Source organism: Budorcas taxicolor, chromosome 19 (genome assembly GCF_023091745.1).
Source record: "Budorcas taxicolor isolate Tak-1 chromosome 19, Takin1.1, whole genome shotgun sequence".
In the NCBI taxonomy this organism is placed as follows: domain Eukaryota; kingdom Metazoa; phylum Chordata; class Mammalia; order Artiodactyla; family Bovidae; genus Budorcas; species Budorcas taxicolor.
This window is the reverse complement of record NC_068928.1, coordinates 42,041,293-42,068,634: the sequence shown is the minus strand read 5'-3', so window position 1 is coordinate 42,068,634 and position 27,342 is coordinate 42,041,293. Positions and strand designations below refer to the sequence as shown.

The window sequence follows — 27,342 nt, the reverse complement described above, 5'->3', positions numbered from 1 at the left end:
CCCCATGACCCAGGAGCCTTACCAGCAAATTTACGAAAAAAAATATTTTATTCAAAAACTGTTTACACAAATGTGTAGCCTATGTACAGAGTACAAAAGAATCCTGCTTCTTGTCTCCACCTTCCTTGAGAGATGTTTCAACTTGGGACCCCTTCCAGGACTCCGGCTGTCAGCTGCCCTGGGGCTGACTGTGGGCGGCAGCTTCAGAGGGAGGGGCCTTCTCAGACCACAGTCAGTTATGCAATTGTGAAGAAGCCCTATTCCAAGTTCCCCCTCCCAGCAGAGTGGACCGCCATCAGCTTTTACCCCTCTCTCCTCCAGACTCCACAAGCGCACAGCAAGTCGCTGGTGCTGCCTCTTGCTGCAGGTTTTTTCCAGGAGAGGGGATCAACCCTGCAAGCCCTGGACCTCTCTCCCCATCCCCCAACTTCTTCCATAGTGAGCAAGGTTGGAGACAGCGAGGCAAGGAAAGAAGGCAGGGGCCAGATGGAGGAAATGGGATTGGGGTCAGGGAAATGAAGAGCACGAGTGTGGGCAGCAGCATTATAGACATGAAGCCGGAGCCCCCTGGCTGGGGACCAAGAGGCCAGGGAACTGCAGGCCCGAGGCAAAAGACCCCTTTCTGCGGTGTTTAGGGACATAACCACAGCCTAGATAAGCTCTCAGTTCACAAAAACTCTGGAGTCCCTATTCATAAGATAAGGTATAAAATATCACTCATCATCTCCCTCCTGAGGGGAAGAATCAAAAGACCAACACTGTACCAGAGCAGATCCATGCACACAATTGAGAGGTGAAGGTGCTAACTCAGGAATAAAACTTGAGCTTAGAGAAATTACCTGTCTCCTTTCTCTTCGCGAATAATTCCATTCAAACAGCTGCTGAGCAGACTAAGGCTCTGGCAGGAATAGGGTCTGCCTGCCTGGCGTACCTGGGACCACAGAGGCGGCTTGGTCTCTCCCACACAGACAGGCCCAGTGAACTCTCGGAATGCCTTCATCCGCAGAAGAACAAGGCGGCCGCACACCTAGGACTGCGGAGGCGAAGTGGGCACACCTCGTACACAAACGCGCGCACGTCTACACGTGTACATGGGCTGCCTGCAAAGGCATCAGTATGCGCAGAGATACAAACACAAAATCACAATGAATAGGACCCTGAACACTGGGGATTGTTCCCACAGAGGAGTGCAGTGTTGGAACAAGCATTCAGGAGAGCGAGCCTCTGGCAGGAGTAAAGAGACCAGTGGGCGGGGGGAGAGAGGGGTCCAGACTGTCCATTGGGCGGCGGAGGAGTTCTTCCACGTGCCGGGCCACATCCATGGTCTCTTCCAGGTCGAATTCTCCATCCTGGTCAAGCACCGGGTCAGGGCTGGGAGGGGGAGAGGGGTATCAGAAGGAGCTGGCCTGCTGCAGAGCCTCAGGCTCCTGGGGGACAGGGCCCAGCCTGATCCCCATTCAGTCTCATGGGAACAGGACCTGCTCTGGCTAGATGCCCGCACCGCCAAGCTGAATCAGTCAGTCACTGGTTTGTTGGAAGACACCCCGGTTCTAGTCTCATTGCTCACAAGCTCATCGAGTGATCTCAGGGAATTCATTTCCCCTGTCCCTGCCCTCCTCTGTAAAACGAGGTGGTTGGGTGAAGGAGCTCTGCCCGTGAGGTCTCAGGCACCAGACACTGAGCACCTATGAAGACCTGGGCCTTTCAACCACATTATGCCAATCCCCACAGCCACTGGTAAGATGGGTATTTACTCCACTTTATAGAGGAAGAAACTGAGCCTCGACCATGTTAGGAAGCTTGTTCAGAGCCACCTGGAAGGCAGGTGGAATAAGGACTGGAATTCCAGTTTTTGTGACTCCCAAGCCTGTGGTCGTCCCATGGCAGCAGGCTACCCCCGGCTCAAAAGAGAATGAATCCCCTTCTCTGGAAACTTCAGAGAGGAGCCACATGTCTTGTTCCCACACGACTCCTAAGAACCACCAACCACCCAGAGATACTCTGTATCAAACCCTGACAGCACCCTCACCTGTGCTAAATGCGTTACCTGCAGTCTCTTGCTTGAGCCTGACCCCAGGCCCATATGGTAGGTATTCTTGCTTCCATTTTACAGATAAGGAAACTGAGCATCAGAGAGGCTTAATCATTTTCCCAAGGTCACATAGCTAGTCAGCACCAGAGCAAGGGCCCTGCTACATGTAGTTTCACAACGCTCTATGCTCCTGGTTGGCTGATCTCATCCACCCTGCACCTGGGCATAGGCCCAAGCCCACCTGGCCTGGGTGGTCTCAGACGGAGAGGAGCTCTGGTGTCCTTGCCCATTAGCCCTCTGGGCACCCAGCCTGAGGCCGGGTGCCCAATTCCTCCCCCCGGAGCTGCATGAGAACACAACCTACTTCTGTGGGTACATGTTATAGTGAGGCTGGGGGCACACGGCTGGGGAGGGAGCCTGGTCCATGTAGGTGGCGCTGCTTCCAGCAGAGTCTGCAGAGGCGCTCACAAACCTGTGGGAGGAAGCGGAGCCTCAGCGGGGAGGGGCTCGGGGGCACCTTCGTGTCTTTCTCAGGTGTGGAAGGACAACGGGCCCACTGAGCCTAGGGCACCGAGTGCAGGGGCGGGGCCCTGGGTACCCGCCCCTTGTGACCACGCCCAGTGCCCCTCCCCAGGGCTGGGCCAGGTGGGATGGGGGAGGGAACAGGAGGGGAGGCGGTGGGGGGTGAGGAGAGCCTGGTGGAGGCTCGGGGAGAAAAGAGGCCGCAGGAGACCAGAGCTGGACCCGGACACTTACTCAGGGACCACTTGCTTGATCTGCGGCTTCACGTATCCGTCCACTGCTTTAGCTGCCGGGGGTCGGGGTGGGCGGGGTGGGGGGGCGGGGCCGGGGGGGATGGTGATGAGAACCAAAGTCACTGGGAGCTCCCCGGGGAGTAGACACCCCCCTATGCAGTCGGCCCCCCCATCCCCACTCCCCACAATGCCATGGGGCTCATCAGGGATAAGATTTCCCACAGACTCCCGTTAAACACCTGCTGATAGTCACCAGGTGACCCCCCCAGACCCCTGATTTCAGTCTCATTCCATCTCCCGCTTCCTTTGCTGGCCCTTGGCTTCCTCTCTCCTCGTCCCCACCCCTGCCAAGGAAACAGAGTCCACACCGAGGAACAAACCCAACCAATGGAGTGGGGCCAGGTTGAAGAGAAAAAAACCTGTCCATTTTGCTCCCTACCCTCAACTGTGAGGGCAGATTTGAGGGTGGAGAGGGGTGAGGGCAGTTGATTAAGATGGGAGCCCTGCTTTATCTGTGGGTCTGCGTGATCCTGCTCCTCCCCCTACACTGCAGCCGCCTCCTCCTCCAAGGGCACAGAAGGGAGTCCACTCAGTGTTTTGCTTTGCAGGGAGGAAAGCTAGGTCGGGGTTTCTGCTTTCCAAACTCTCTTCGGTGGTGAGCCCTGAAATCCCCGCCACGTGCCTTGTGCCATCCCGGGGACCAACACTCACAGGGGAAATGGCCCCTGGGCTCTTTCTGGGGTGCACTCGCTGCTTAGCCCCGGGAGTGTGTTGGGAGGTGTGTTGGGTAGACGCACCAAGCACAGGAGTGTAGTACTTGGAGAAGACCTCATCCTTGGGCCGGTCGGGAAACACGTAGATGAGATAGTTCAGGTCCCCCAACCGGTCGGCCAGGGATCGGATGGAGAAATCCCGTGTGGTGAATGGCTTCAGATTCCACAGGTTACGGTCAGCTGTGAAAAGGCCAAGCTTATTTTCACAACCCACCGCCCTCAGGAGGAGGATTGGAGCTGTAGGGCTGGGGGCCAGGCTTGTAGAGACATCCAGGTAAAAGCCAGCACTGCAACCCCACCCCTGTTCTCGGCACAGGGCAAGGAAGTGACCACGGGCGAGCAGATACCAACAAGTCTGGGTCAGGACAAAGAAGGACTCGCTCAGCAATTCTGGAGGCTGTTGGGGGTAGTGATGTTAGGTTCTCCCAAGAGGAAAACAATAGAAAGGGACTGGGTTTTTGAGCAACACTCCACCCACCCTCAAAGCTCAGTTTCCATCTTTCCCAGCGGACCCCTTCTAAGGATACAGGCCTGATGGAGAATGGGAATGAGGAAATGAGAAACAAAGCCACTGGGGCAGGAGTGTGGGCAATGCAAGGAACTCACGAGAGTCAAACTTCCAGGCAATGGTGATGCCCCCAATTTCTGAGTCGCTAAAGCGCAACAAGAAGGTACCGTCGGGCTTGTTGATGAGCAGGTCATGGGCCTGTTGCTTGTTCACAAAACCTAGGATGGCCCTGGGTGCACGGAGCACACAGAGTCACTGCTGGGCCACCAGCCACTGTCCCGAGCCCCTGACCTCCCACTCCCCGTGCCTCACCCGTCATTCCAGTGGGGCTTGTGATGTTTCTTCAGCACCTCCATGACCCCGTCGAACCACTGCCAGAAGGTGTAGTTCCAGCCGGGCAAGTTCTCCTGAGAGTGCCCAGGAAAGCCCGGGTTAGGGCTTGTGTCCCGTCATCACAGGTGGTCCAGGGAACACTTGGTGCCCCCATGTTCCTCACCCAGCGCCTGTGTGCCAAGTCGCTTCAATTGTGTCCAGCTCTTTGTGACCCTATGGACTGTAGCCCACCAGCCTCCTGTCCGTGGGATTTTCCAGGCAAGAATAGTGGAGTGGGTTGCCATGCCCTCCTCCAGGGGATCTTCCTGACCCAGGGATCGAACCCACGTCTCTTTTGTCTCCCACGTTGGCAGGCGGGTTCTTTACCACTAGTGCTACCTGGGAAGCCCATCCTCTCAGACACAGGGATCTGGGACAATCCCATGGAGGGGGTCAAAGGTGCAAGAAATTGTCCAAGCTGGATGAGACCTCCAATGTCATTCCTGCCCAACCCCTTCATTCTACAAATGGGAACAGTGCGATGCAGCGAAGGGAAGGGGCCTGGCAAATGAGTTAACATGTTTAGGACCAGAGCCCGGGGACCCTGACTTCCAGCTCCGGGTTCTTTCCAAAGTCCTGCCTCGGGTCTCATGGCTGTCTGCACTCCTTGGGGTACCAGCCCCCATATCTCCTGGTTGTAGGAGAAGGGTCTGTGGGTGGAGGGGGGCCACGGACCAGGTGCCTGTCTGTGAGGTTAGGGAGGGGTGGAGGTAGTCCCAGGCAGGCAGCAGGCAACGCGTCCCTCACCCGGTTGAACTGGGACCAGGACACAGACATGCCGTTGTAGTCCTCGAGGTGGCTGCTGCTGCTGTTGAACAGCTTCTGCGCCAGAAACAACAGGTTCTCCTTGGTCAGGCCCCGGTTGCTCTGCACCTCGGCCTTGAATTTCATGTTGAGCGCCTCGCACAGCTGCGGCCACAGGACTTTGTCAGGCACCGCAAACGGCACCCTGCCCTGAGAGGGAGAGAAGAAAAGGGAAAAGATCGAGGGAGTAGGAGGTATTTACACACACACATACACACACAGATATCAAGAGGCAGAGGGGAGTGAGAAAGATCCAGGAAAGGAGACAAAAGCACAATGGAAGGAAAGGGGGGGCAGGGGCAGAGGGACGGGTATATAGGGGTAGAGACCCAGACCTGGGCCCTGGGAGCAGAGATCAGGGACCAGATTCCAAGCACCAAGCTCACAGACCTAGGAGACCTGAGTCCCGTGACCCGGAGCCCAGACAGAGCTGAGCTTGTGCTGAGGGCAGGGTGCTCGCACCAGCTGCCCCCTGACCACTGGTTTGGCCCAAGGGTGGGAGAAGACCACTCAGCAGGAGCCCTGGGGTTGGGCTGACTCTGGGAACCTCTGAGGGGCTGAGGGCTGAAGTGGGGGTCCTGCAGGGACTCACCGGCTCAGCAAAGGCATTGTCCCACAGCACGGTGGCGGTAGCATTGTGGTCCTGGCTGCCGTGAACGATGACAACCACGGGAAGGGACAGGGTCTACGGGAATCCAGGGAATGACGGATGAGGGCCTATGACCCTGGTCTTGCCCTCCACTTGGGGGAGGCACCTGACCTCCATTCCTCAAGCCCCTTCCAGCAAAACCAAAGCAGAAATAAACAAAAAACACAGCCCATTTCTTTTTGGCCATTGCCTCAATCCTGTGGGTGGGTGCCAGATTGCTGTGCTGTGCCCAGTCACTCTGATGTGTCCTACTCTTTGGGACCCCATGAACTCTAGCCCACCAGGCTCCTCTGTCCATGGTGATTCTCCAGGTAAGAATATTGGAGTAGGTTAACCCACAGGGGATCTTCCCAACCTAGGGATCGAACCCAGGTCTCCCACATTGCAGGTGGATTCTTTACCATCTGAGCCACCAGGGAAGCCCAGGTGCCAGATTACAATCTAGCAAATAAGCACCAGCAGAGTGAAATTAGGTTTTCTGAGAGCATCATGGGGTAACTGGACTGAGCGTATGCAAGGATTCCAGTCTCTGGCTTTCCCAAGTCAGCTGGGTGGCCTGCAGGGTACAGGGGAGCCAGGCCTCACCTTCACTTGGAACACAAGCTCATTGCTGCCAACACTGAATTGAGACTCAAACAGGACCGTGAACTTCTCTTCCGTCACAGACTCTGCGCCTCGCCGGTCGGCTCGCTTGATCCTCTTGAGGGACTGCAGGGCGGGAGATTAGAAGGGGACGAGGAGAACGCGGCAGGTTACAAAGACTCAGGACTCAGCTCCGGGCAGACCTCCCACCTCGGGCCAGGCCCTGTCCTCACCATGTTCCTGAAGTGGGCGCTGAGGGTGCCTGTGGCCTGGTGATACTCCATCACACAGCAGTTGTTCAGGATCTCCCCGCTGCACTCACTGCCAAGCAGAGGGGAGCCCATCTCCACTGGGCCCGGGCCCGGAGCACTGTCCTGTATGCACCCTGGGCCCCAGCTTCTCCTGAAGGCCCCACAGCAGCCCCTGACCCCTCCCCTAGGAACGTTCCTCTGGGCTGACTTTTCTCATCAACCTGAGAGCATCCGAGCAAAGCCCCAAGGGTGGGGCCAACGTTAAAATTCCTTGGGCGTCAAGATTGACATGGGGGCCTTTGGCAGCTTTTAGCCTACTTGACATAAAAATCATGACCTCACCCTAACAAGATCCCTGCCATCAACCCCTGCCCTGGCCTCAATGGGCTCCTCTCCCCTCATTCAGAACAAGCAAGCCCACAGTATCTTGTATGTTTGCTGAATACGCAAGCTCAGTGCCGCCTGGGGACTCCTGTACTTACCTTCCTGTTACTTTTTTTTTAAGTAATGCATTTTACACTTTGTTATTTTTTAATTTTTTAAAAAGTTCTGGCTGTACCCCGAGGCATATAGGACCTTAGTTCCCCAACCGGGGATCTAACCCATACCCCCTGCATTGGAAGGTGGAGTCTTAACCAGTGGACCACCAGGCAAGTCCCCCTGTTGCATTCTTGACTTTCTCATCCAGGTCTCCACTCAAATAGATCCTCAGAAAGGCCCTCCTTGGCCATCCATGTGCTGTTGCGACATCTATCCAGGCGCTTTGATATTGCTTGGCTTTAATTTTCTGTCTAGACTCTATTGACTTTTGACGCTGCCTGATTTTTAAGAGTATATGACTGTCTTGTTCCCAGCCCAAAGGCATAAGAGAGTGAGAACTCTTCGTCATCTTCGTCATCCCAGCCCCAGAGCACACAGTGGGCCTCAGTACTCAGGACCCAGTCTCTCCCCTCACTCATTCCCGCCCTCCTTCATTCATTCCCACGTCCTTCACGGGTGGCCTGGCCTAATCCCAGGACCTCACCCCTGGGTTCTCCATCCACCACGCCCTTTGTCTGCTCCTCCTTGAGACGGGCCCATGTTCTCTCTGCCCGAACGTCTGCCCTTTCCACGCCCATTCATCATCTCCTCCTAGTCATCCCGCAGCCTTGAAACTAGCTGTCATTCTGTCCCGCCCCCTCCATGACCCACTTTCATGGTGCCCCAGTCATCTCTCTTGTCATGTGCCAGCAAGTAATCAATTCTCGTGTCTGCTGCCTGCTAGCCTAAAGGTTGGGCCGTGATGGAGCCTGTCGGTGTGGATCACAGCAGTGTGCCAGCACTCAGCACAGGTCCTGGGACACCCTAATAGTGAAATCCTTATTGATTTACTCTGTGGGCGAGGAGGACCCCCAGACAGACAGAGTGAGCTGGAGAGACATGGGACCACCTCGCAATGCAAGACAAAGAGTGGGAGGCCCTGTGTGTCCTCGTCACCTGGGACGCCAGCTACAGAGCAGATGAAGGAGCGGGCAACGTACTTGCGGGTGTTCTCGTTCTTGAGCAGTGACTTGGCCTGCTGCTCGCTGATGATGGTGGCCTTCACCTGGGGCGGGTTCATGTGCACGTTCAGCTTCCCGCCCACCAGCAGGCGCACGGTGGCCGCGAACTTAGTCTGGGTCTTCAGGACCTGAGGGGGCTGCTTCTCGATGATGAATGTGCTGCGGGGACAGGAGAGACTTCAGGGGACAGGACTCTGGCCCCACCTTCCACGTGGGGAGGCTGCCTTGCACCAGGCTGAGCAGGTGAAGGGAGGGCTTGGGGCACAGTCCACCCTCCCTGGGGGCCACAGTGAGTCAGGGGAGCTGGCGGGAAGGGAGGCAATGAAAGGAACTCAGCAGCTGAAATGAATTGCAGGAGACAAACACCTGTATAGTGTCCACAAGAAATACTGGGCGAGGTCAACAGCAAGAAACCACAGCAACAAGGGATGCAGAGGGATGGGATGAGGGTGTGAGGCACAAACTGAAGGATTTAAGCCAGAGCTCCCCATCTGCAAAAACCCTGTTGCCCCCCTGCCACCCAGAGCAACCAGATGGGAGCGGGGCGTGGCCAGGAGTCACCTGGTCACCAGGGCTGAGATGATGTCAGTGATGGTGGCGTTGACCTCAGCCAGCATCTCCTCCACGGGGCCGGGGATGGGCAGCTGCTGGCAGAGGTGCTCGGCTCTGCGGATCTGCTGCCGGTTCTGCCAGATGATCTCCGCCAACTTCTCACACCTGAACGCGAGCCCCGGGGCCCAAGGGAAGGACACTGGCTTCACCCCCGTCCTCCAGGCCAGAAGCTGGCAGGCGCCCAGGCGGGGACCAGGCCCACACCCAGCTCCATCCCCAGGAAGGCCTGCCACCCAAGCCACCTCGCCTGTTCCCTGGGCACAGCAGAGATGCCCTGCCTTCCAGAAACCCAGAGGAACACCCAGGAGGAGCGACGCTGACTGGGGTCCAACCAGCCTGAGTGTCACTTTGCCACCTGGCCCCATCCCAGCATCCAAGCCAGTGATGCCCCTCCAAGGGGAGTGGGCACAGGAAAGGACGCCAGCGTCAGCATCAAACCAGACCACTGGTGGGATAAGACCCGTGCCCAGACAGAGGGAGCCAGCTGCTCATGCAGATGTGGGCACAAACAGCAGCTGGCAGCACCACCCTGAGCCCCTGCTGCCTGCCCCTCCCTGCCCCCCACCCCTGGTACCAGGACTGTAGCACATCCAGGCTGCCCTCGGGGGGGCCTCCGTTCCCCGCCAGCTGCTGCCGCCGCTTCCACTGGATCAGCTCGTCATCCAGGATGATGGTCTGCTGCTTCCGCAGCAGCTGCAGGGTCTTCTGGTGCTTCTCGGCCAGCTCCTGAGGGTCGGGCGGTGGCTCAGGGGGCCCTTCGGGGCTCTCAGAACAGCCCTGCAGGGCCTCCTCCTCCTAGACTGACTCTGCCCCTCAGGTCCCATGAGGAAGAAGGCCCTGGCCTCATGCCTCACTGGGTCCTGTTCTCCTCCTGGCTCTCTGCCTCCCTCAGGGTCCCCAGGACAGCTCGGGGCGTCACCGCCCCCGGGGAGGGGAGGGCCGCTGAGCCCACTCACCACGCGGTACTGCTGCAGCGTCTGGGCCTCGCGCTGCAGCCAGGCCTCCAGGGACACCTGCTTCTGCTGGAGGGCCGTCTCCCGGCTCAGTCGCTCCTGGGGGTTCAGCTGGGTCAGCTGGGCAAACTGAGCTGGAGGAGGGGACAGGACACCATGACCATGACCTCCCCGGTCCAGCCGGGAGCCTATCTGTTCCGGAGGCAAGACCCTCGAGGGGACGTGTCTGACCAGCAGCCGGTCAGGTTCCACAGCAACGGGGCCCAGAGATGAGAAGGCTCTGGCCCCTGTGCCCCGACTCTGAGCTCCCCTCGGGGAGTGGGGAGATGGAAGCCTGGGGACAGCTGAGGAGGAGCCTGCCCTGGCCAAGCCCCTACTTAGCCCGCCTCACGCCATGCGTGGTCTGGCTTGGAGCCACCATGTCTGGTCTGAAGTGAACCCCACCCTTCACCAGGTGGGTGAACTTGGGCAAGTCACCCCACTCTGCTATGCCTCAGTCTTCCCATCTGTGAAAGGGGAGCATCATGAGACATCTGCCTCAGCGGCTGCTGGGAGATTAAAAAAGTGATGAGACAGAAAATGCTCAGGAAGCTGCCCGGCACCACTGGCCCCAGAGGGAAGTCAGTCATGGTTAATGGGTTACATGAGGGGATGAAAGGCAGATGGAGCAGCTCTCAGCCCCAACCTCACGGGCACAGCCTCGTCAGGCTCTGACAGGGCTCTGTCCTGTCTCCCAGGCTCAGCAGCCTCTCCTCAGGGAAGGGGGGTTTCTTCAGGGGGTGAAGGTCCCTAACATGCTTATCCAGGTTGGTCACTGTGAGCTCAGCTGACCAACCAGAAGAGAGACACAGAGAGAGTTGGGGCCACTGGGAACACAAAAGCAGTGAGAGTCTCTCAGGAGAGCGAGGCAGTTTCTCTCCACACCAGCTCTCAGGCAGCTCATCAATGGCAGAATATGTAACCAGGCCTCACTGACTCCTTCTGCAAACAACCTGTGATGAAATACTTAAGACACAGGAAGTAGAGAGGATGATACAAGGAACACCTGTGCATCAAGAAGCCGCTTAAGAAATCAAGCACTTCCATGGTGAAGCACCTGTACCCCTCCCCTGCTGGTAACCCCATCCCTCCCTCCACAGGTAACCACTGTCCCCAGTGCTGGCATCCGACCCTGGCCAATGGCCTTTCTGAACATCTCAGGGCCCTCACTGGGGCTGAGTCTAGAAGACATGACCATCAGTCACAAGTCTTGGTCAAACTCCTGGCAGGCCTCTGCGGGCCATGTCACACGGCCGAGACCCTGTCCTATGGACACACAAGGCTGGGACAGACTAAAGCAACTCTATTCAAGAGAACTTGGAAATATGGCTCCATTCTGACTGCAGGGGACTGAGCAGGCAAGGAACAGAGCAGAACAATCTGGACAGCCACTCGGAATCCTGCCACCCACAGGGAGACAGTGATAATCCCAACACTGGGACCTGGCTTCCTTATGCAAGTGACCCACTTAAGTCTCTCCTGGCAAATTTCTGGGAAGGACGCCAGGAGACGTGAGGCAATTGTCTGCTCCACTGGAGGGAGCTGAGACTGCCCTCACACAAACAGATCAGTCATCTGTGTTTCTGATGTGTGCACTTGATAAATGAGACTGAACTGACATTGCAGGATGGGGACAAACACAAAGCAGAATCGAAACCCCACCTCACAAGTAGGAAACATAAAGCCCAAGAATAGGATCATCCATTCTGTCAGCCAGTCAGTGGCCTTGGGTAGAAATAAGAGCCTGAAATCTCCTGTTCCCTAATCTTGGAAAAGGGCTATCCTTTCTTTCACGTCAATCTGGGATGGATTCAGATGTAATGAAGACCTTCTCGAATCATCCCCCCAACTTTTATTCAATGCCTGCTACGACTCAGGCAATGGGCTAATCTCAAGATACAGAAAACACCCATAGGGTAGGGTAGGAGGAAAGCTTAATGGTTAAATTAAAACAGCATCTTTAAAAGTTTAAACAATTAAAAGGAAGAACAGAGGAACAAAAACCAAAAAGGGACAAAACAAAATAAATATTAAAATGTGGACCTCAATCGATGGGTATTTAACATTACATTAAATATTAATAAACTGAACACCTCAATTAAAAGCAGAGATTTTCAGAATAAATACAAAAAGCCTCAACTATGTGCTGTCTACATTTCGAATTTTTTAAAGCATGAATAAAAAACTGGAAATAGAACTGCCATATGACCCAGCAATCCCACTGCTGGGCATACACACCGAGGAAACCAGAATTGAAAGAGACATGTGTACCCCAGTGTTCGTCGTAGCACTATTTACAATATCCAGGACATGGAAGCAACCTAGATGTCCATCGGCAAACAAATGGATAAGAAAGCTGTGGTACATATACACAATGGAATATTACTCAGCTATTAAAAAGAATGCATTTGAATCAGTTCTAATAAGGTGGATGAAACTGGAGCCTATTATGCAGAGTGAAGTAAGTCAGAAAGAAAACCACCAATACAGTATACTAACAAATTTAGAAAGATGGTAACGATGACCTTATATGCGAGACAGCAAAAGAGACACAGATGTATAGAACAGTCTTTTGGACTCTGTGGGAGAAGGCAAGGGTGGGATGATTTGAGAGAATAGCATTGAAACATCTATATTATCATATGTGAAACAGATCACCAGTCCAGGTTCAATGCATGAGACGGTGCTCAGGGCTGGTGCACTGGGATGACCCTGAGGGATGGGATGGGGAAGGAGGTGGGATGGGGAAGGAGGTGGGAGGGGGGTTCAGGATGGGGAACACGTGTACACCCATGGCTGATTCATGTCAATGTATGGCAAAAACCACTACAATATTGTAAAGTAATTAGCCTCCAATTAAAATAAATAAATTAATTTAAAAATAAAAAATTAATAAAAAGCATGAATAAAAAATACATTGTGTTAATATAGAATAAAAAGGCTGGAGGTGTTATAGTAATACCTGATAGATCCCAGACAAACAGTGATACCAGAGATCAGGAAAGGTATTCCATAATTATTAAGGGGTCAATCAATCAGAAGACATGCTAATTATAAGTAATTATAAATAACTAGCGGAGAAGGCAATGGCACCCCACTCCAGTACTCTTGCCTGGAAAATCCCATGGACGGAGGAGCCTGGTAGGCTGCAGTCCATGGGGTCGCTAAGAGTCGGGCACTACTGAGCAACTTCACTTTCACTTTTCACTTTCATGCATTGGAGAAGGAAGTGGCAACCCACTCCAGTATTCTCGTCTGGAGAATCCCAGGGACAGAGGAGCCTAGCGGGCTGGGGTCTCTGGGGTCGCACAGAGTCGGACACGACTGAAGCGACTTAGCACAGCATAGCATAAATAACTATAAATATATATGCTTCCCTGGTGGCTCAGACAGTAAAGAATCCGCCTGCAATCTGGGAGACCTGCGTTTGATCTGATCTGGTCCAGGATCTGGGAAGATCCTCTGGAGGAGGGCATAGCAATCTACTCCAGTATTCTTGCCTGGAAAATCCCCATGGACAGAGAAGCCTGGTGGACTACAGTCCATGAGGTCACAAAGAATTGGATATGACCGGGAGGCTAAAAGTGAAAGTGAGCGAATTTGCTCAGTCGTGTCCGACTCTTTGCCACCCCATGGACTGTAGCCTACCAGGCTGCTCCATCCTTGGGATTCTCCAGGCAAGAATACTGGAGTGGGTTGCCATTTCCTTCTCCAGGATATCTTCCCGACCCAGTGAATCCACCGAGCGACTAAGCATGGCATAAATATATATGCATCTAATAATAAAGCTTCAAAAACATAAAATATTTACATAAGAAATATTTACATAAGTAATTGGAGAATTACACAACACAGTAGATCTTGATACCTCTCTATCTATAGGAGCAATTAGGCAAAAATAAATCAATAAAGATATATATCAGTGGTTCTCAAAGTATGAACCAGGGACCCCTGAGGGTTTCCTAGAACCCTTATAGGAGGTCCACAAGGCCAGAACTACTTTCATAAAATCATAAGACTTTATTTGCCTTTTTTTCTTTTATTCACTTATAAGTATACAGCAGAGTTTTCGAGAGGCTATAAGATAATGTGATATTACAACAGCTTGAAAGCCAGATCCAGCTCTCTCCGACTAAGCCTAACATTAAAGAGATTTGTAAAAATGTAAAAAACAATGCCACTCTACTCACTAAAGTATGTTTGGAAAACATAGATGTTCTTGATTTCTCGGTTTGTTTGTTTTTTTACTTCATTCTGTTAACATTATATACTATGTTAAATACGTTAACATTACTGAATTTATTATTGCTACCTTTAAATGAAACAACTTCAGAACATACATTCTTTTCAAGACCACAAAATACATTCATCAAGATAGAGCACATGCTGGGGCACAGAGCAAGTCTTCATAAACTTAAGAGAGGAGATCATACGCATAAGCTCTCTGACAACAATAGAACTCAGCCATGAAATGAAATCAATAATGACATGACACCTAGAAAAAACTCAAATATTTGGAAATTAAACAATATATGTCTGAGTAGTGTATGGGTGAAATAAATGGAAAAGAAATTAGAAAATATTTCAAATTGAATGATAATGGTATACAGCATAGCCAAGATGAGATGCAGCTAAAGCATTAATGAGAGGGAAATCAATAGCTCTGAATATATACATTAGAAAAAAGAAGGGTCTAAAATCAATGACCTAAGGTTCTACCTTAAGAAGTCGGAAAAATAAGAACAAGGAGAAGGTGGCTTCCTGTTCTCACTTAGATGGGGGTGATACAGCTCTGGGGTCAATTTGAAGTAGAGGAAGATGAGTCATGTTTCAAGGCTCCTCAAAGGGTACCGTAAGGACACGTAGTGGGGTTAATTCCTTCTGGGTTAATTTTTTTTCCCCACACCCTAATCATGGCAGCTACTAGAAAATTATAGACCTCAGAGACAGCAGAGTTTTCCACTGTCACGTCCTCCTCCCATCTTTACCTCCTATTAGTGAAGCTCAAGAAGGGGCATTCCGGAGTTCCACCTCTCCCCAGCCTGGTTCAACCAGGGGACTCCCAACCTAGGTTTTCCCTCTGATTGGGGAACACTCTGTCCACATTCATTCATTCGTTCACTGAGATACAGAATACTGGTTAATAAAATATAGGGATTTTATGAATATCTCTAGTTAATATCCAGTTCTGCAACTTACAAGAAGCCCAGACCAAACTGCATGTTCTCTTTGAACATCAGTTTTATTATTTGCAAAACAGGAATAAAGAATACTGGAGTGGGAAGCCATTCCCTTCTCCAGGGAATTTTCCCGACCCAGGAACCGAACCTGGGTCTCCTGCATTGCAGGCAGATTCTTTACCATCTGAGCCACCAGGGAAACCCCACTTAATTCTTAGGGCTATGGTAAAAGTTGTATTGAATAACACAGTCGTATTGAGTAAAGGTTGTATTGAATAAGGGTTTAGCCTGGAGCCTGGCCCACAGCAGGGGCTCCATCACTGGAGCTGTTACTTGGACCAAGCTTTGGGTAAGGCTCTGGGGAGACAGACATGGACCTAGCCCCAACCCTGCAGGAGTTCACAAAGTGGTGTCACTCTGGTCCTCCAGACATGCACCGCCCTCCCACACCAGGCTCACCCTGGATCCTCAGGCTCTCCTGATACTGGATGATGAAATACTCTTGAGTCTGCTGCAGCTTCTTCAGCTCATTCTCTGTGTCCTGCGTGACCAGTCGCAGCTCCTCAAATGTCTGGTTAATCTGAAGGTGTTTCTGGGACATGGCATCAACCAGGATCCCAGCAGAAGAATTACCCTGGAGACATATCAGGGGAGGGTGCAGGCAGCAGTGAGCTGGGCAGTGAGGATGGGAGAAAAACCTCAGGCCTTGGGGAACACCACCAATACTACAGACCCCAGACACCAAATCTAGAATAAGAAGGAAGGGTACTTTGAGTCAGAAGAAGAGTCATTTGCCAAAATAGGGGTGGAGGGGGTAAAGGAGGCGAAACAGGTGACCTGGCAGACTCTGGTAGAAACTTCTGTTGCAGTTCTGACCTCCATCTGAGTATCCCACACAAGGTCCATCTGAGTTCTCTCTGGAGAGACTAGAACCCAACCCATCCCAGGAGTTACCTGAGTTTTCCTACTAAGGATGATGGCCCCTCATTTCAGAATCATTCACTGATCCCATGCCATGATGTTGGATGCTGGGGACATGATGGGGAACAAAGCCATGTGAACACACGTCATCTGTGTCCTCACTAAGACCTGAGGACTGAGGGAAGAGTGTGAACCGCTCATGGGTGGAGTCCTGAAGACCCTCAAGTGAAGGTACAAGGAGGCATCAACAAAGGCTTTGTGGATCCAGCCATTCAGCTAACCTGGTTGGATCTATTCCTTCAACCAAGTGTTCTTTTTTTAAATTTTACTCACTTATTTATTTTTGGCTGTGCTGGGTCTGTTACTGCTCATGGGCTACTCTCTATTGTGGTGCAAGGGCTTCTCATTGCAGTGGCTTCTCTTGTTGCAGAGCACAAGCTCTAGAGCTCAGTAGTTGTGTCCCATGGGCTTAGGTGCACCATGGCATGTGGAATCTTCCTGCACCAGGAATCGAACCCATGTCCCCACCATGGGCAGGTAGATTCTTAAGCACTGGACTCCCAGGGCAGTCCTCAACCAAATCTTTAGGGCCTCTCCAGTAAACTGCTCTCAGAATAAAACCCAAACTCCCTTCACAGCCTCCACGGCCCTAGCCAGGAGCCTCTGCCTACCCCACCCCCAGCTCCATTGTTGCCCAACCACACTGGCCACTTTCTGTTCCTTGGATACGCAGGGAGTTCCTGCCTCAGGCCCTTTGCATGTTTTGTTCCATTACCCTGGAACATTCTGGCACTAAATCTTCCTGAGGTTGGCACTTCCATTGGCACCTTTTCAGAGTGACCTCTTCTGAAGAGTTACATTAAAATAGGACTGCCCTACTGAACGTGTCATGTTCCTGCATGTTCCTTCTTGTCTGCCTCTCTGCACTAGAAAGTGAGCTCCCTAAGGACCAAGACTTTGTCCCGTTTGGTGCACAACAAAATCCTCAAGGCCCAGAACATCAGAGGTGTCCAAGAACAGCTTGATGACTGGAGGACTATTTTTCCCCCAACCATAACAGCACCTGCCTTGTAGGCAGGTATTTCTTAACTGGAACTGGACTCATTCCTATGTTTACAGATAGCTCTGTAATTGCACCAAGTCAAGAATTGTACCAGTTGACCCTTTGTGACCTGGCTTCTGCCCAGTTGGCTCCCTTCTCCCCAGTAGCACTAAACACTTAAAATTCTTCAAATGTCATAAGATGGCTTGTGCCTTCCTGCCCTCATATATACTGTTGCTATTTATTTATTTTGCATTTTCTTTATTTCTATTTTTGGCTGCACCTTGTGGTATGTGGTATCTTAATTCCCCGACCAGGGATCAAACCCATGCCTCCTGCAGTGGAGGGTAAAGCCTTAACCACTGGACCCCCAGGGAAATCCTACTGCTGCTATTTTTCACTAGAAAACTCACTCCACCTTCTTCCTCCCTCTTTCCTCATTATAGTCAGGCATCTTTTTCCTCTGGACACCCTTCCCACTACTGGCCAGCCTGCCGCAATCTGAGTTGGGTCCTTTTTGCATATAAGCTGACTTAGCAGCAGAGTCCTAAAGATCTATCACAGCCTGAATTCCTTTTAGGTGGAGGCCAGGACTTTATCTGTTTCTCCCACCCTAGTCCAGTGTCAGACGCACAGCAGGACCTCGATAAATGTTTACTGAATGACCTCTCAAATTCTTGATACCACCGCAAGTGGTATCAAATTCTTGTCCACCGCAAGTAAATAATAACTATGACTTCGCTTCAGGCCACTACTCTGTGGCCATTACCTAAGGGATATCACTTAATGAAATTCATTTTGCTTTACTGGGGATAATGTACCATTTGCATCACTGTCCAAGCATATGTCCGAGAACTTTATGATTTCAGAACCTGGGGAACAGGTCCCTGCTCTGCCTCCCTGGGCCTTGCTTCTCTGAGCTTGCCCAGGTTAATTCTCTGGACACAGACCTCCATTTTTCCTCATAGACCCCACCAGACGATATTTCTTCTTTTGCCCCTGGCCTCATTTATTCAATGGCAAATCTTTCCCCTAGTGATTTGTAATGCCACCTCGGACATAGATTGAGTTTCCAGATGTGTGTGTGTTTTTAGGGCTTCCTCCTCTTCATTTGTATATGTCTGTTCTTTGCTCTGGGCTTCCCAGGTGGCGCAGTGGTAAAGAATCCACCTGCCAAGGCAGGGGACACAAGAAATGTGGGTTTGATCTCTGGGTCGGGAAGATCCCCTGGAGTAGAAAATGGCAACCCGCTCCAGTATTCTTGCCTGGAAAATTCCATAGACAGAGGAGCTTGGCAGGCTACAGTCCACAGGGCTGCAAGAGTCAGACACGACTGAGCGATTAAACACACAGCACACATCCTTTGCCCACATGGCATCTCATTTAATCCTCAAAATAGCCCTATAGGGTAGATACTATGACTACCCTCATTTATAATAGGAAAAAAACCGGAGGCTCAGAGAGGTGAGGTAACTTGCTCAAGTCACACACCTAGTAAATAGTAGAGCGAGGGAGTGGGAGCTTTGTGTGTGGGAGGGGGTGTCAATCTACACCTGCATGTAATACGGCCTCTCACACTTGCCCGTGTAGGTTATTTCTTTGGTGCTCTCTCTTGCCAGTATTTATAAAACAGAGCTGTGTCTGGAGAGGAGAGCAGGTGGGAGGACTTCTCAAAATCTTTCCCCAAACCCACAGGGCACTCACATTGGTGGCTTCTCGGACCAGCCTCTGCTCATTGTACAGAATGTGGCGAATGCAGCGCACCAGCTCCATGGGGCAGCGGTCGTACGTGTTCTGAAAGAATACAACAGCGGCTGCCAATGGCCACCCTCTGCTCCCACCATGCCCCCTGCAGTGCCACCCACTCCTTCCTCTCCTCCAGCCTACGTCTCAGCTTCCACTCGGAAGCCTCAGGAACTGCCACTAGAACCTCTATCTCTCCTTGACTTGATTTCCCCTCCCAGATCTTCACATTCGGTTCGCAGTGCGTTAGAAAGCCACAGGTTACAAAGTATTTCCAATCTGCCATCACCTTTGACTTGTGCATCATAGAAACCCTATGACATAAGCAGAAACCATTATCCTCATTTCACAGATGAGAATACTGATGCTCAGAGAGATTGAGTACTTGTCCAAGGGCAAACAAGTGAGTGAGCAGATGACTCAAGACTCGGGGCATCTAATGCCAAGGTCAGGGTACTTTCCATTATAGTCCTGGCCCTGGGTTCCTATTTTACTTCCCTTCCCACACCCCCCACACCCCAGGTTTCTCCTGTTTCCTGCCCTCTTTGGGATGGACTTTTTATTTCCTTGGCACCCTACTGCTTGTATTCAAGAAGGCTCTCTAAAAATTCAAGTGAGTTCCAATAAACGCTCATCTATGATTACCATCCACATCCCTTTCCTATTTCCACAAAAATTTCCTCTTTCCCCTATACTCCTTCCTCCCACACCCTCACCTTACATTAAACCCTTAATTCAAGGCTCCAGGACAACACTGCTCCTCTCGCACGCACTTGCCCTAAGAGGGATGTCTGGTTGCCCTACCCCCTCCTTTCTAGTATCTGTCGGTGTTCCTTTCTCTCACAACAGAATTTTGACTCGGGCTACTTCCATCCCTTCTGCCTGATCTACCCAGAAAGTGCTTTCACCCATCCCCCTTCTCTTGGGGACAAACATGCCCCATCTCTTACTTTGTCATAGGGCTAAGGGAATCTGACAGGTCTGATTTAGAAAGAGGGGGTGGGGGAAATTGAAGCACAGATAAGCTCAGGGTCATACAGTGAGTCAGTGGCCAAACCAGGAAAAAACCCAGGGGTTCTGGTGCTGGAAAGAGAAGGCGGACACTGTTTCCCTGCAGATGGCTTGCAGCTCACGCCCACCTGGAGCTGCGTGGCGTAGTGCCCCAGCTTGATCTTCAGTAGGAACCCGTCTTCCCCGACTTGGTGCTCTGCCTTCTTTTGCAGCTCCTGCACCAGGCCCTCCAGGAGCTGGGTGGCCTGGGCCCGGTCCTGGGGATTGTCCAGGTCGATGGCATCCCTTAGCGCAAGTCAGGAAAGAGAAATCTGCTATGGTGCCTCCTCGTATGAGGAGGTCAGGTACCAGGAAGGACGGGAAAATCCCAGGCTCCTGCCCACAAGACTTGCTCCCTGCAGCTCCACAGGCATCAGAGTCTAGAAACATCCCCTTTCCCCTCCCAGACTCCCATTTCCCTGTTCCCCTTTCCCTGGGACACCACCCCTTCCACACAGGGAGGGACAGCCAGGATCAGAATCTCCCCAAACCACCAAGAGGAGACGTAAAGGCCAAGGGGCCTGGATGGTTAGGGACCCGCAGAGCAAGGCGCCGGGCAGGGGCACCTACCACGGCTGGCTCTCAATCCACTGCGCCAAGTAATGCCGGACCTCGATGGGGAAGTGCTGCCCGTATAGCACCTGCATCTGGCGCAGGGCATCTCCCTGCAGCTGCTGGGCCTGGATCCAGCCCGCCATGTCCGTTCACCTAGGGTGAGCAGAGCGCTGAGGAGGTGCCTTCTCGGCACAGGCGTGGACTGGGCCTGCCCCCAGCCCTGCCATGCCCACCCATCCCTGGACCGCGGTCAGGCCAGGCCCCTCCCTTCCCACAGACACGCTTTCCTGTGCGGGAAGAAAGACGGTGAGGAGGGGAAGGCCGTCCTTCCCTCCAGCGAGGAACCCGCTGAGGCTTGGGGAGGGGCTCCCGAAAGTCAGGTGCCCTCCCCCTCTTCCTCTCCCCTCGCCCCACCGGGGCTTCCCGGGGTGGGGGTGGGGGGAACAGCTAGAAACTGAAAGAGAAGCTTGATGGCGGAGGCCCTCGGGCCCTCTGGGGAGGACTGCAAACACCCCCTACCCTGCTTCGAACTCCGAGTCTCCGTTTCTGGGAACGCGGGGATATTCCAGCCCAAAGCTAGGGCACCGAAGGTTTCCCCTGGACGGCTCGGCAACCGCTGGCACGTGGCTGGGGTGTTCAGGAGGGAGGGCTGGGGAGACAAGACACTCCCTCTCTCGGGCTGCGCCCCCCGCACCTCGCTGTGCCCCGACGTCTCCCACTGTCCAGTCCGACAGCGCCCCCTGCCCACCGAGGGTGAGGACGGCGCCCACCCTCGGCCTCCTCCCTCCATCTGCGTCCCGCGTCCCTCGTCCACGCGTCGCCGAAACTCCCTCTGGGTCCCGGGGACCGTCCCCGGCGCCCCTCCGGCTGTCGGGCTCCGGGGCCTGCGGGGCGAGGACCCGGGCGGCAGCAGCAGCAGCAGCAGCAGCGGGGTGCCCCCTCTGGGCGCGCGTCGCCGGGGACGCGCTGCCGGGGCCACCCACCTGGTCGTGCCGGGCGGTCCGGCGACGGGGCCGGCGCTCGCTCCCGGCCGGGGCTCCTGGCGGCGGTGGCGGCGGCGGCTGTTACTACAGGAAGGAGCCGAGAGCAGCGATTTCCTCCTCAAAGGTCAGCTGCCTCTGACAGACCATACACAGCGCGCGAGCTCTTGCCAGCACCCCTCCCAGGCTCGGTCGCTCTCTCCCCGCCTCCGCCCTCGGTGGCTGGCTCCCCGGCGAGTGCACAGCGGCGAGGCGGGGCGGCGCCGAGCGCGGGGGGCTGCTCCGACGGCGGGGTCCCCCGGGAGTCCCAGCCGGCCCTCGCCGGCGACCCCGCGGAGCTGCCGCAGACCGTGCTGGGCAAGAGGGGCGGGAGTGGCTGGAGGCTGGGAGTGGGAGGGCTGGGAAATCCCGGGCTCTGGAAATCCCAGCGCGGGGCCTCAGTTTTCTCATCTGTCAAAAGGGAGGAGGAAAGAGTTGGAGCAGCTGGAGATGCGGGCGTTTGTCATCTTCTGAGCCTCTAGATTTAAGAAGTCTAATGTGTGTGTGTGTGTGTGTGTGTGCGTGCGCGTGTGGGTTGGGGACACAGCTTTTGTGATCTCAGGGGCAAAGCCGGTATTGAGGGGGAGGGCTGGGGATTCCAGAGATTGCCAGCTCACTTAGAGGCCCCCCTGCCCTGCCCCTCCTTCCACGACTTTTCTGTGCACTCCCCTGTGCAGCAGAAACAGGAAAGAACCCTGGCAGTCAAATGTTTCAAGCCCTGGAAATTTTGCAGATGAGAAATGGAGTCCAGAGGGGTGAGGGGGCCTTGCCTAGGGTCCCACAGTGGGCACAGGGCCAAGTCCACAAACCATGGTCCATACAGGATCCTACCTCTCCGTTCACCCCCAGCCCGGTCACATCTGAGGCTGGTCCTATCTTCAGAAAGTCCAGGGAGAGATGACGCGAATGCTTGCAAGGTCACCACTACAGGCCTTGCGGGAACAGGCAGCACCTTCTCCTAGCCTGGCCTGGGTGACAGCCCCCTCCCCAAGAGCTCCCTGGGGGAGTTGGGCAAGGCTACCCTGGAAGTCTTCCATTCCCTTTCCCCAGCTTCCGTCTCCTCTGGGGCCTCCCCTCTGCCTGGCAACTGGTATTGGCAGCACCAAGGGAGGGGCCCTTCTGCTGCCCACTCACAGCTGGCTGGGCCAAGACCTGCTATCCTGGGGGCAATCATTCTCCTCTCCCTCCCTCCCCAATTCCTTCTTGGATTTGCCCTTTTCTCTCCATTCCTTCCCACACCACCCCCCACCCCATCTTCTCACCACTCATTACTTCCCCACTTTCATTCTTTTATTTCAGAAAAAAAAAAAAAAAAACGAAGTTTAAAGCTGCCGAAGCTGGATCACCTCCCCCCGACCCACTTCCACGTGTGGTCACAGTCTCTGTTGGCAGGATCACGAGGAAAGGAATCGAAAACTGTGAAGGGGTTCAAGGGAGGGGGCAAACCTTGCTCTAGGGGGGAGGAAACACAGTGCCTCTCTCTCTCTCCTTCCCCTACTTTGTGCAAAGGGTTTGGCAGGGGAGGGTCCGACACACAGCTAAGGCGTCACCTGGAGTGATCGCCAAGTGTCAGAGCTGGAAACAACCGTAATGATGATTTTACGAATGGGGAAACAGAGGCTGGAGAGGGGAAGTGGCTTGGTCAGTGTCACGAGGGCTGTCGGTGGCAGATTCAAACCCGTCACCCCACAGGGGCTGGGTCTGAGATGGCACCTGTGCCCTCTAGCCTCTCACTGTGAGCAGGTCAGTCAGTGGGAGCAGATCCCTTGGGCTTCCAAGTCTTCTGAGCCACATCTAGAAGGCAGAGGACCACTCTTGCCAGACACCAGCATCTGGGCATCTGGAGAGGGTGGGATGGCAGAGTGGCTTCAGAGTGGGGGTCCTGCCCGCCCACTTCCTGGCAGCCGCCTCTCCAGCTTCCTCCTCAAGGCCTGTGAGGGCCTGCTATTCCAGCTGGCAGCCACACCCACCAAACATTTGGCTGGGCTGGACTGGGCTTGACTAGGGGGTGGGTCCTCCTGGGTCCTAAGAAGCTAGCATTGGTGTGCCCAGGAACAAAATGGAAGGGACTGGCCTCAAAGGGTGTGCCCCAGTGCCTCCCTCCTCCCCTGTGTCCAGTGGCAACAGCGGTTTCCCCCACCTCTGGATCTCTCCCCATTTGGCCTCTCACTGTGAGGCCCTGCATCTGGGTGTCCTTTGTTTCATGTTTTCATTCTCTTGCTTTGGGATTCTCCTCCTCTTGATTCATTCTCTCTCTCTCTCTTTCTCTGTGCCTCTGTTCTCCTTCTGAGATGCAGTGGGAGGGGAGGAGCTTTGGCGCTTTCCCAGGATGGGCAACGGCCAACCGGAGAAGAGTGGAAGACGGAAGGGTGTCAGAGTTGGGTTGGGGGCAGAGGTGACTGTGGTCGCTCTGGATAATGCAACTACCCGGAAATGTCAAATTTGGGGTTTCTTTCTGCTTTCAGTCCGCTGGTTTGGTCTCTGCTATTTCCCACCACAAAGCAAAGCAGGCTGGTGGTTTTAGGGGCCCAGATGACAGAGGAGAAAACTGAGGCATAGGGGGTGGGGTTCAGAAAGATCAAAGCCTGCCTAGCGTTTGGATGAGCTGGGGTCCCAGGCTGCTGCCCCTAATTGCCCCTTATCACCAACTCCAGGTCACAGCATTACATGGGGAAGGATTTAAACAAAAATTCTCACAGGAATACATTCCCCAAAAGAAGACTGGCCATAGTTTGATAGGAATCAGAATAATCCCTAGCCGAGCCAGTAGTTCACACGCTCTGCATGTATCCTGAACTGAACCGTGGCACACTCGTGTGCAAACCTGGTTGAACTCTTCAACTCAGTTGATCTTTGTGACAACCTTGAAGGTAGGCAGAGCCAGAGCCCTCCCCTTTGATTAGTCCAGGACAGCGTCCCATCCACGGCAGTCTGGCCAGTGAGTGCATAGCTGGCACTGGGATCCAAGTTGCTCGGCTCTGTGGGCACTGTCCCTATACAACCCTTTAAAACTTTCCCTACCCTGAGCACACGCCGTAGTCTTCACTCTAGCCCATGGTTGTTTTGTTTTGTTTTGGCCATGCAGTATGAGGGATCTTAGTTCCCCCACCAGTGATCGGACTTGTGCCCCCTGCATTGGAAGCACAGAGTCTTAACCACTGGACCCCCAGGGAAGACCCACCAGCCCATGGTTGTTTTGTGACACCAAATGTGGCACGTCCATCCCTGTGCTGGTCCTGCCCTGTGTTGATGTCCTGAGCAGCCCCAAGTCAGGTCTGGCTCCCCATCCTTATACGGATGTGGGTTCGAGTCACATAGGAAGGGAACAATGATCCCAAGTTCTCTTTCTGGTCCTTGGAGACAGGTTAGCCGTGAAGAGGGCCCTGCTGATGCCCCTACCTTAAGGTCGCCTTGACCTAACTGTCCCCGGGGGCAGGGGGAGATGGTACAGAGATGCCTTTGTCTCCTCTGCTCCAGGTCTGTTCTTCAAGGAGAGTTCCTGTTGTGCAGGAGCCAGAGGGGAGGTGGGGGGTGAAGAGTCTTCCCAGGAAAGCTGGAGGCCTTCCAGGAAGTATCTCCGTGCCCCAGCATAGCAGGCACAGCAGAAGCCGAAGTCCATGGGCTCTTAAGCATCCCGTTTCACCCCCACGGTGCCTCTGCAGGGGGCTGTCCACCTCCACTCCAGCCCCTGTCTTTAAGGCTCCTGGAAGTGGGGGAGCCACAGGTTCATGCTCAGACTGCACCCCTGAGACCAGTGTCTCTTCCTCTCCCAGAATTTCCACACTCGGGTACCCCACTGTGAAAATGCTGCCCATGCCTGTCCCTGAAGACAGAGTGGTACGTAAGGAGGGGGCGCACGCGCCGTGAGAAATTCGGTGTGAGTTAGGGGAAGGAAAGGAGCTGCTGGGTCCGCGCTTCCTGCCCCTGCCCCCTGTCCTCTACCACTCTTCAGGGAAGTCAACTTACAGTGAAGTCACCAAGGGAACACGAGGCCTTCCAGCCTCAGGCATAGTGACTGTCCTCTGTTTCTGGGAATGGGGTGAGGGGAGGGTGACCCAGTGGGTGGGAGGGGGGAAGTCAGCCTTCCTTTGCCCAGCTGCCCTGTCCACCTGATTTGGGCGAGAAGCTCACAGGGCAGGGAGAGCAGGGGGGTGCAACATTTGGGCTGAGCACACGTGTCCTAGGCCAGAGAGGAGCCCACCCTCCTCACAGCAGGGGTAGGGCTGAGAGGCTGGCGGGTGAGAGGAGAGGTGGGCCACGGGCACTGAGATGGGCAGCTGATGGGCCTGGTGACTGTCCTGAGCAGCCCCAGGTCAGGTCTGGCTCCCCATCCTTAAGCCCACTGATTACCAGTCCCCTCTTCCGCTGAGCTAGTTTCTCCTCCTTCTAGCCCAACAAGAAATCTTTTGTGTCTCAGCCAGTCCAGTGTGGACCTCAAGCCCTCAGGGCAGTACACGAGAGAGGGCTGTGCATCTCCTTCTCTGCCACCTCCCCACCACTTTGCCTGTCCTTTTTGTCATGACCCGAGGAGGTTCCTTTCTCTCCAGCTCTGTTTTCCATTGTTCTTGACTTATGGCTGGCACCAACCCACTGATAACTTCCCTGTCTGCTCCCAGCCTCCGAAATCGGCTCCCCAGAGCCAGGAGCCAGTGTGGGTATAAAGTCCAAATGAAGGGTGGTCCAGCGCTCCATCCCCTCCTCACTGGCCTGGTCTTCATTTGCTGCTAGAATGGACCCCAAGCACCCGTGTCCCCTTCGCTCCAGGCTTCAGCCATGCAGTTCCCCCAGTGCACTGGCCTCTCAACTCCAATGCATCTACCTAGAATGTCATTCCTCCCTTTCCTGCCTGGGGACGTCCTCTTCATCTTCCATACAGTGGCAGAGAGGAAAACACAAAGACTTTGGACCTTCGACACTCAACAGGAAGGCAGAGACGGCAGAATGGAAGTTTGTTACAGTCAGTGATTCGGGATGGGGAAGGGAGGTGTCTGTCGGTGCCAGGGCTTGCTTCTGCCAGAACGGGGGCAGCAAAAAAAAAAGAGCTGAGTTAGATCTGCTTCCAAATCCCAACTTTGCCAACCTAGCAACCGGGTGACCTGAAACCACTTTCCTTCTTTGTAAAGCAAACCCGGCTCTGCTGTGTGACTCCAGGCACATGAGTCTGCCTCTCTGAGCTGAGCGGCCTCTTTCGTAAAAGGAGGACAGCAAGGCTTACCTGCCGGAATTGCTATGAAGACTCACTCACAGAGCCGAGCACATAGCAAGTAGGTGCTCAGGGACTTTAGCCAGGTATTTTCTCCTCAGCACCCTTGAGCCCCTCAATCCTGTATTGCAAACCTCTGCTTTCTTTCTTAATATTTATGTATTTGGCTGTGTGGGGTCTTAGTTGCAGCATACAGGATCTTTAGCTGAGGCATGCAGACTCTTAGTTGTGGCATGTGGCATCTAGTTCCCTGACCAGGGATTGAACCCGGGCCCCTTGCATTGGGAGCACAGAGTCTTAGCCACTGGACCATCAGGGAAGTCTCCAGAAGCCTCTTCTTAAGGCCTGAACTAGTTGCCTAAAGGGCTGTGTCTTACTGCTTGACTTGTAATCTGTGAAAGAGTGTGAGTTGCTCCATCGTGTCCAACTCTGTGGCCCGATGGACTGTAGCCCACCAGGCTCCTCTGTCCATGGGATTCTCCAGGCAAGAATACTAGAGGGAGTAGCCATTCCCTCTTCAGGGGATCTTCCCAACCCAGGGATTGAACCCCGGTCTCTTGCATTGCAGGCAGATTCTATACCGTCTGAGCCACCAGAGAAGCCGGTGTTTCAGAAATATGTGCTGGATTAATAAAGGTCCCTGTCACAGCATAGGGCTTCCTCAAGCTCTGATCCCTTTCTCTAGGGCAGTCCCCTCCCATTTATTAAGCCCACTGATTACCAGTTCCCTCTTCCCGCTGAGCTAGTTTCTCCTCCTT

At 53.8% G+C, this 27,342-nt stretch overlaps 1 protein-coding gene and 1 non-coding gene across 2 annotated transcripts; both read right to left on the bottom strand.

Annotated features, from left to right (window-relative positions):
* Positions 1 to 29: 29 nt before the first annotated feature.
* On the bottom strand, positions 30 to 21,475 carry LOC128065012 (signal transducer and activator of transcription 5A). Its single transcript, XM_052658075.1, has 20 exons — positions 21,346 to 21,475; positions 20,882 to 21,011; positions 20,378 to 20,515; positions 19,897 to 20,053; positions 18,719 to 18,808; positions 15,511 to 15,685; positions 9,836 to 9,966; positions 9,454 to 9,605; positions 8,829 to 8,984; positions 8,247 to 8,426; positions 6,709 to 6,796; positions 6,479 to 6,601; positions 5,837 to 5,929; positions 5,188 to 5,394; positions 4,381 to 4,475; positions 4,167 to 4,297; positions 3,585 to 3,740; positions 2,789 to 2,840; positions 2,397 to 2,504; positions 30 to 1,371 (listed from the first exon to the last, which is right to left on the bottom strand). The coding sequence occupies exons 3-20, from the start codon at positions 20,503 to 20,505 to the stop codon at positions 1,209 to 1,211; spliced, it is 2,385 nt and encodes a 794-aa protein (XP_052514035.1). The 5' UTR covers positions 20,506 to 20,515; positions 20,882 to 21,011; positions 21,346 to 21,475; the 3' UTR covers positions 30 to 1,208.
* Positions 21,476 to 26,830: 5,355 nt separating this feature from the next.
* On the bottom strand, positions 26,831 to 26,903 carry TRNAG-CCC (transfer RNA glycine (anticodon CCC)). The gene has a single exon. It is a non-coding gene; the product is annotated as a tRNA-Gly (tRNA).
* Between the last annotated feature and the right edge of the window lie 439 nt (positions 26,904 to 27,342).

What these genes read in the sequence shown, in the direction of transcription:
- LOC128065012 (XM_052658075.1), bottom strand. Translation starts at nt 20,505, where the DNA reads ATGGCGGGCTGGATCCAGGCCCAGCAGCTGCAGGGAGATGCCCTGCGC. An exon ending in TGGTCCGAGAAGCCACCAAT is followed by an intron (nt 15,686 to 18,718) that starts GTGAGTGCCCTG and finishes ATATGTCTCCAG; the next exon opens with GGTAATTCTTCTGCTGGGAT. An exon ending in GCGCCCACTTCAGGAACATG is followed by an intron (nt 6,602 to 6,708) that starts GTGAGGACAGGG and finishes CCCGCCCTGCAG; the next exon opens with TCCCTCAAGAGGATCAAGCG.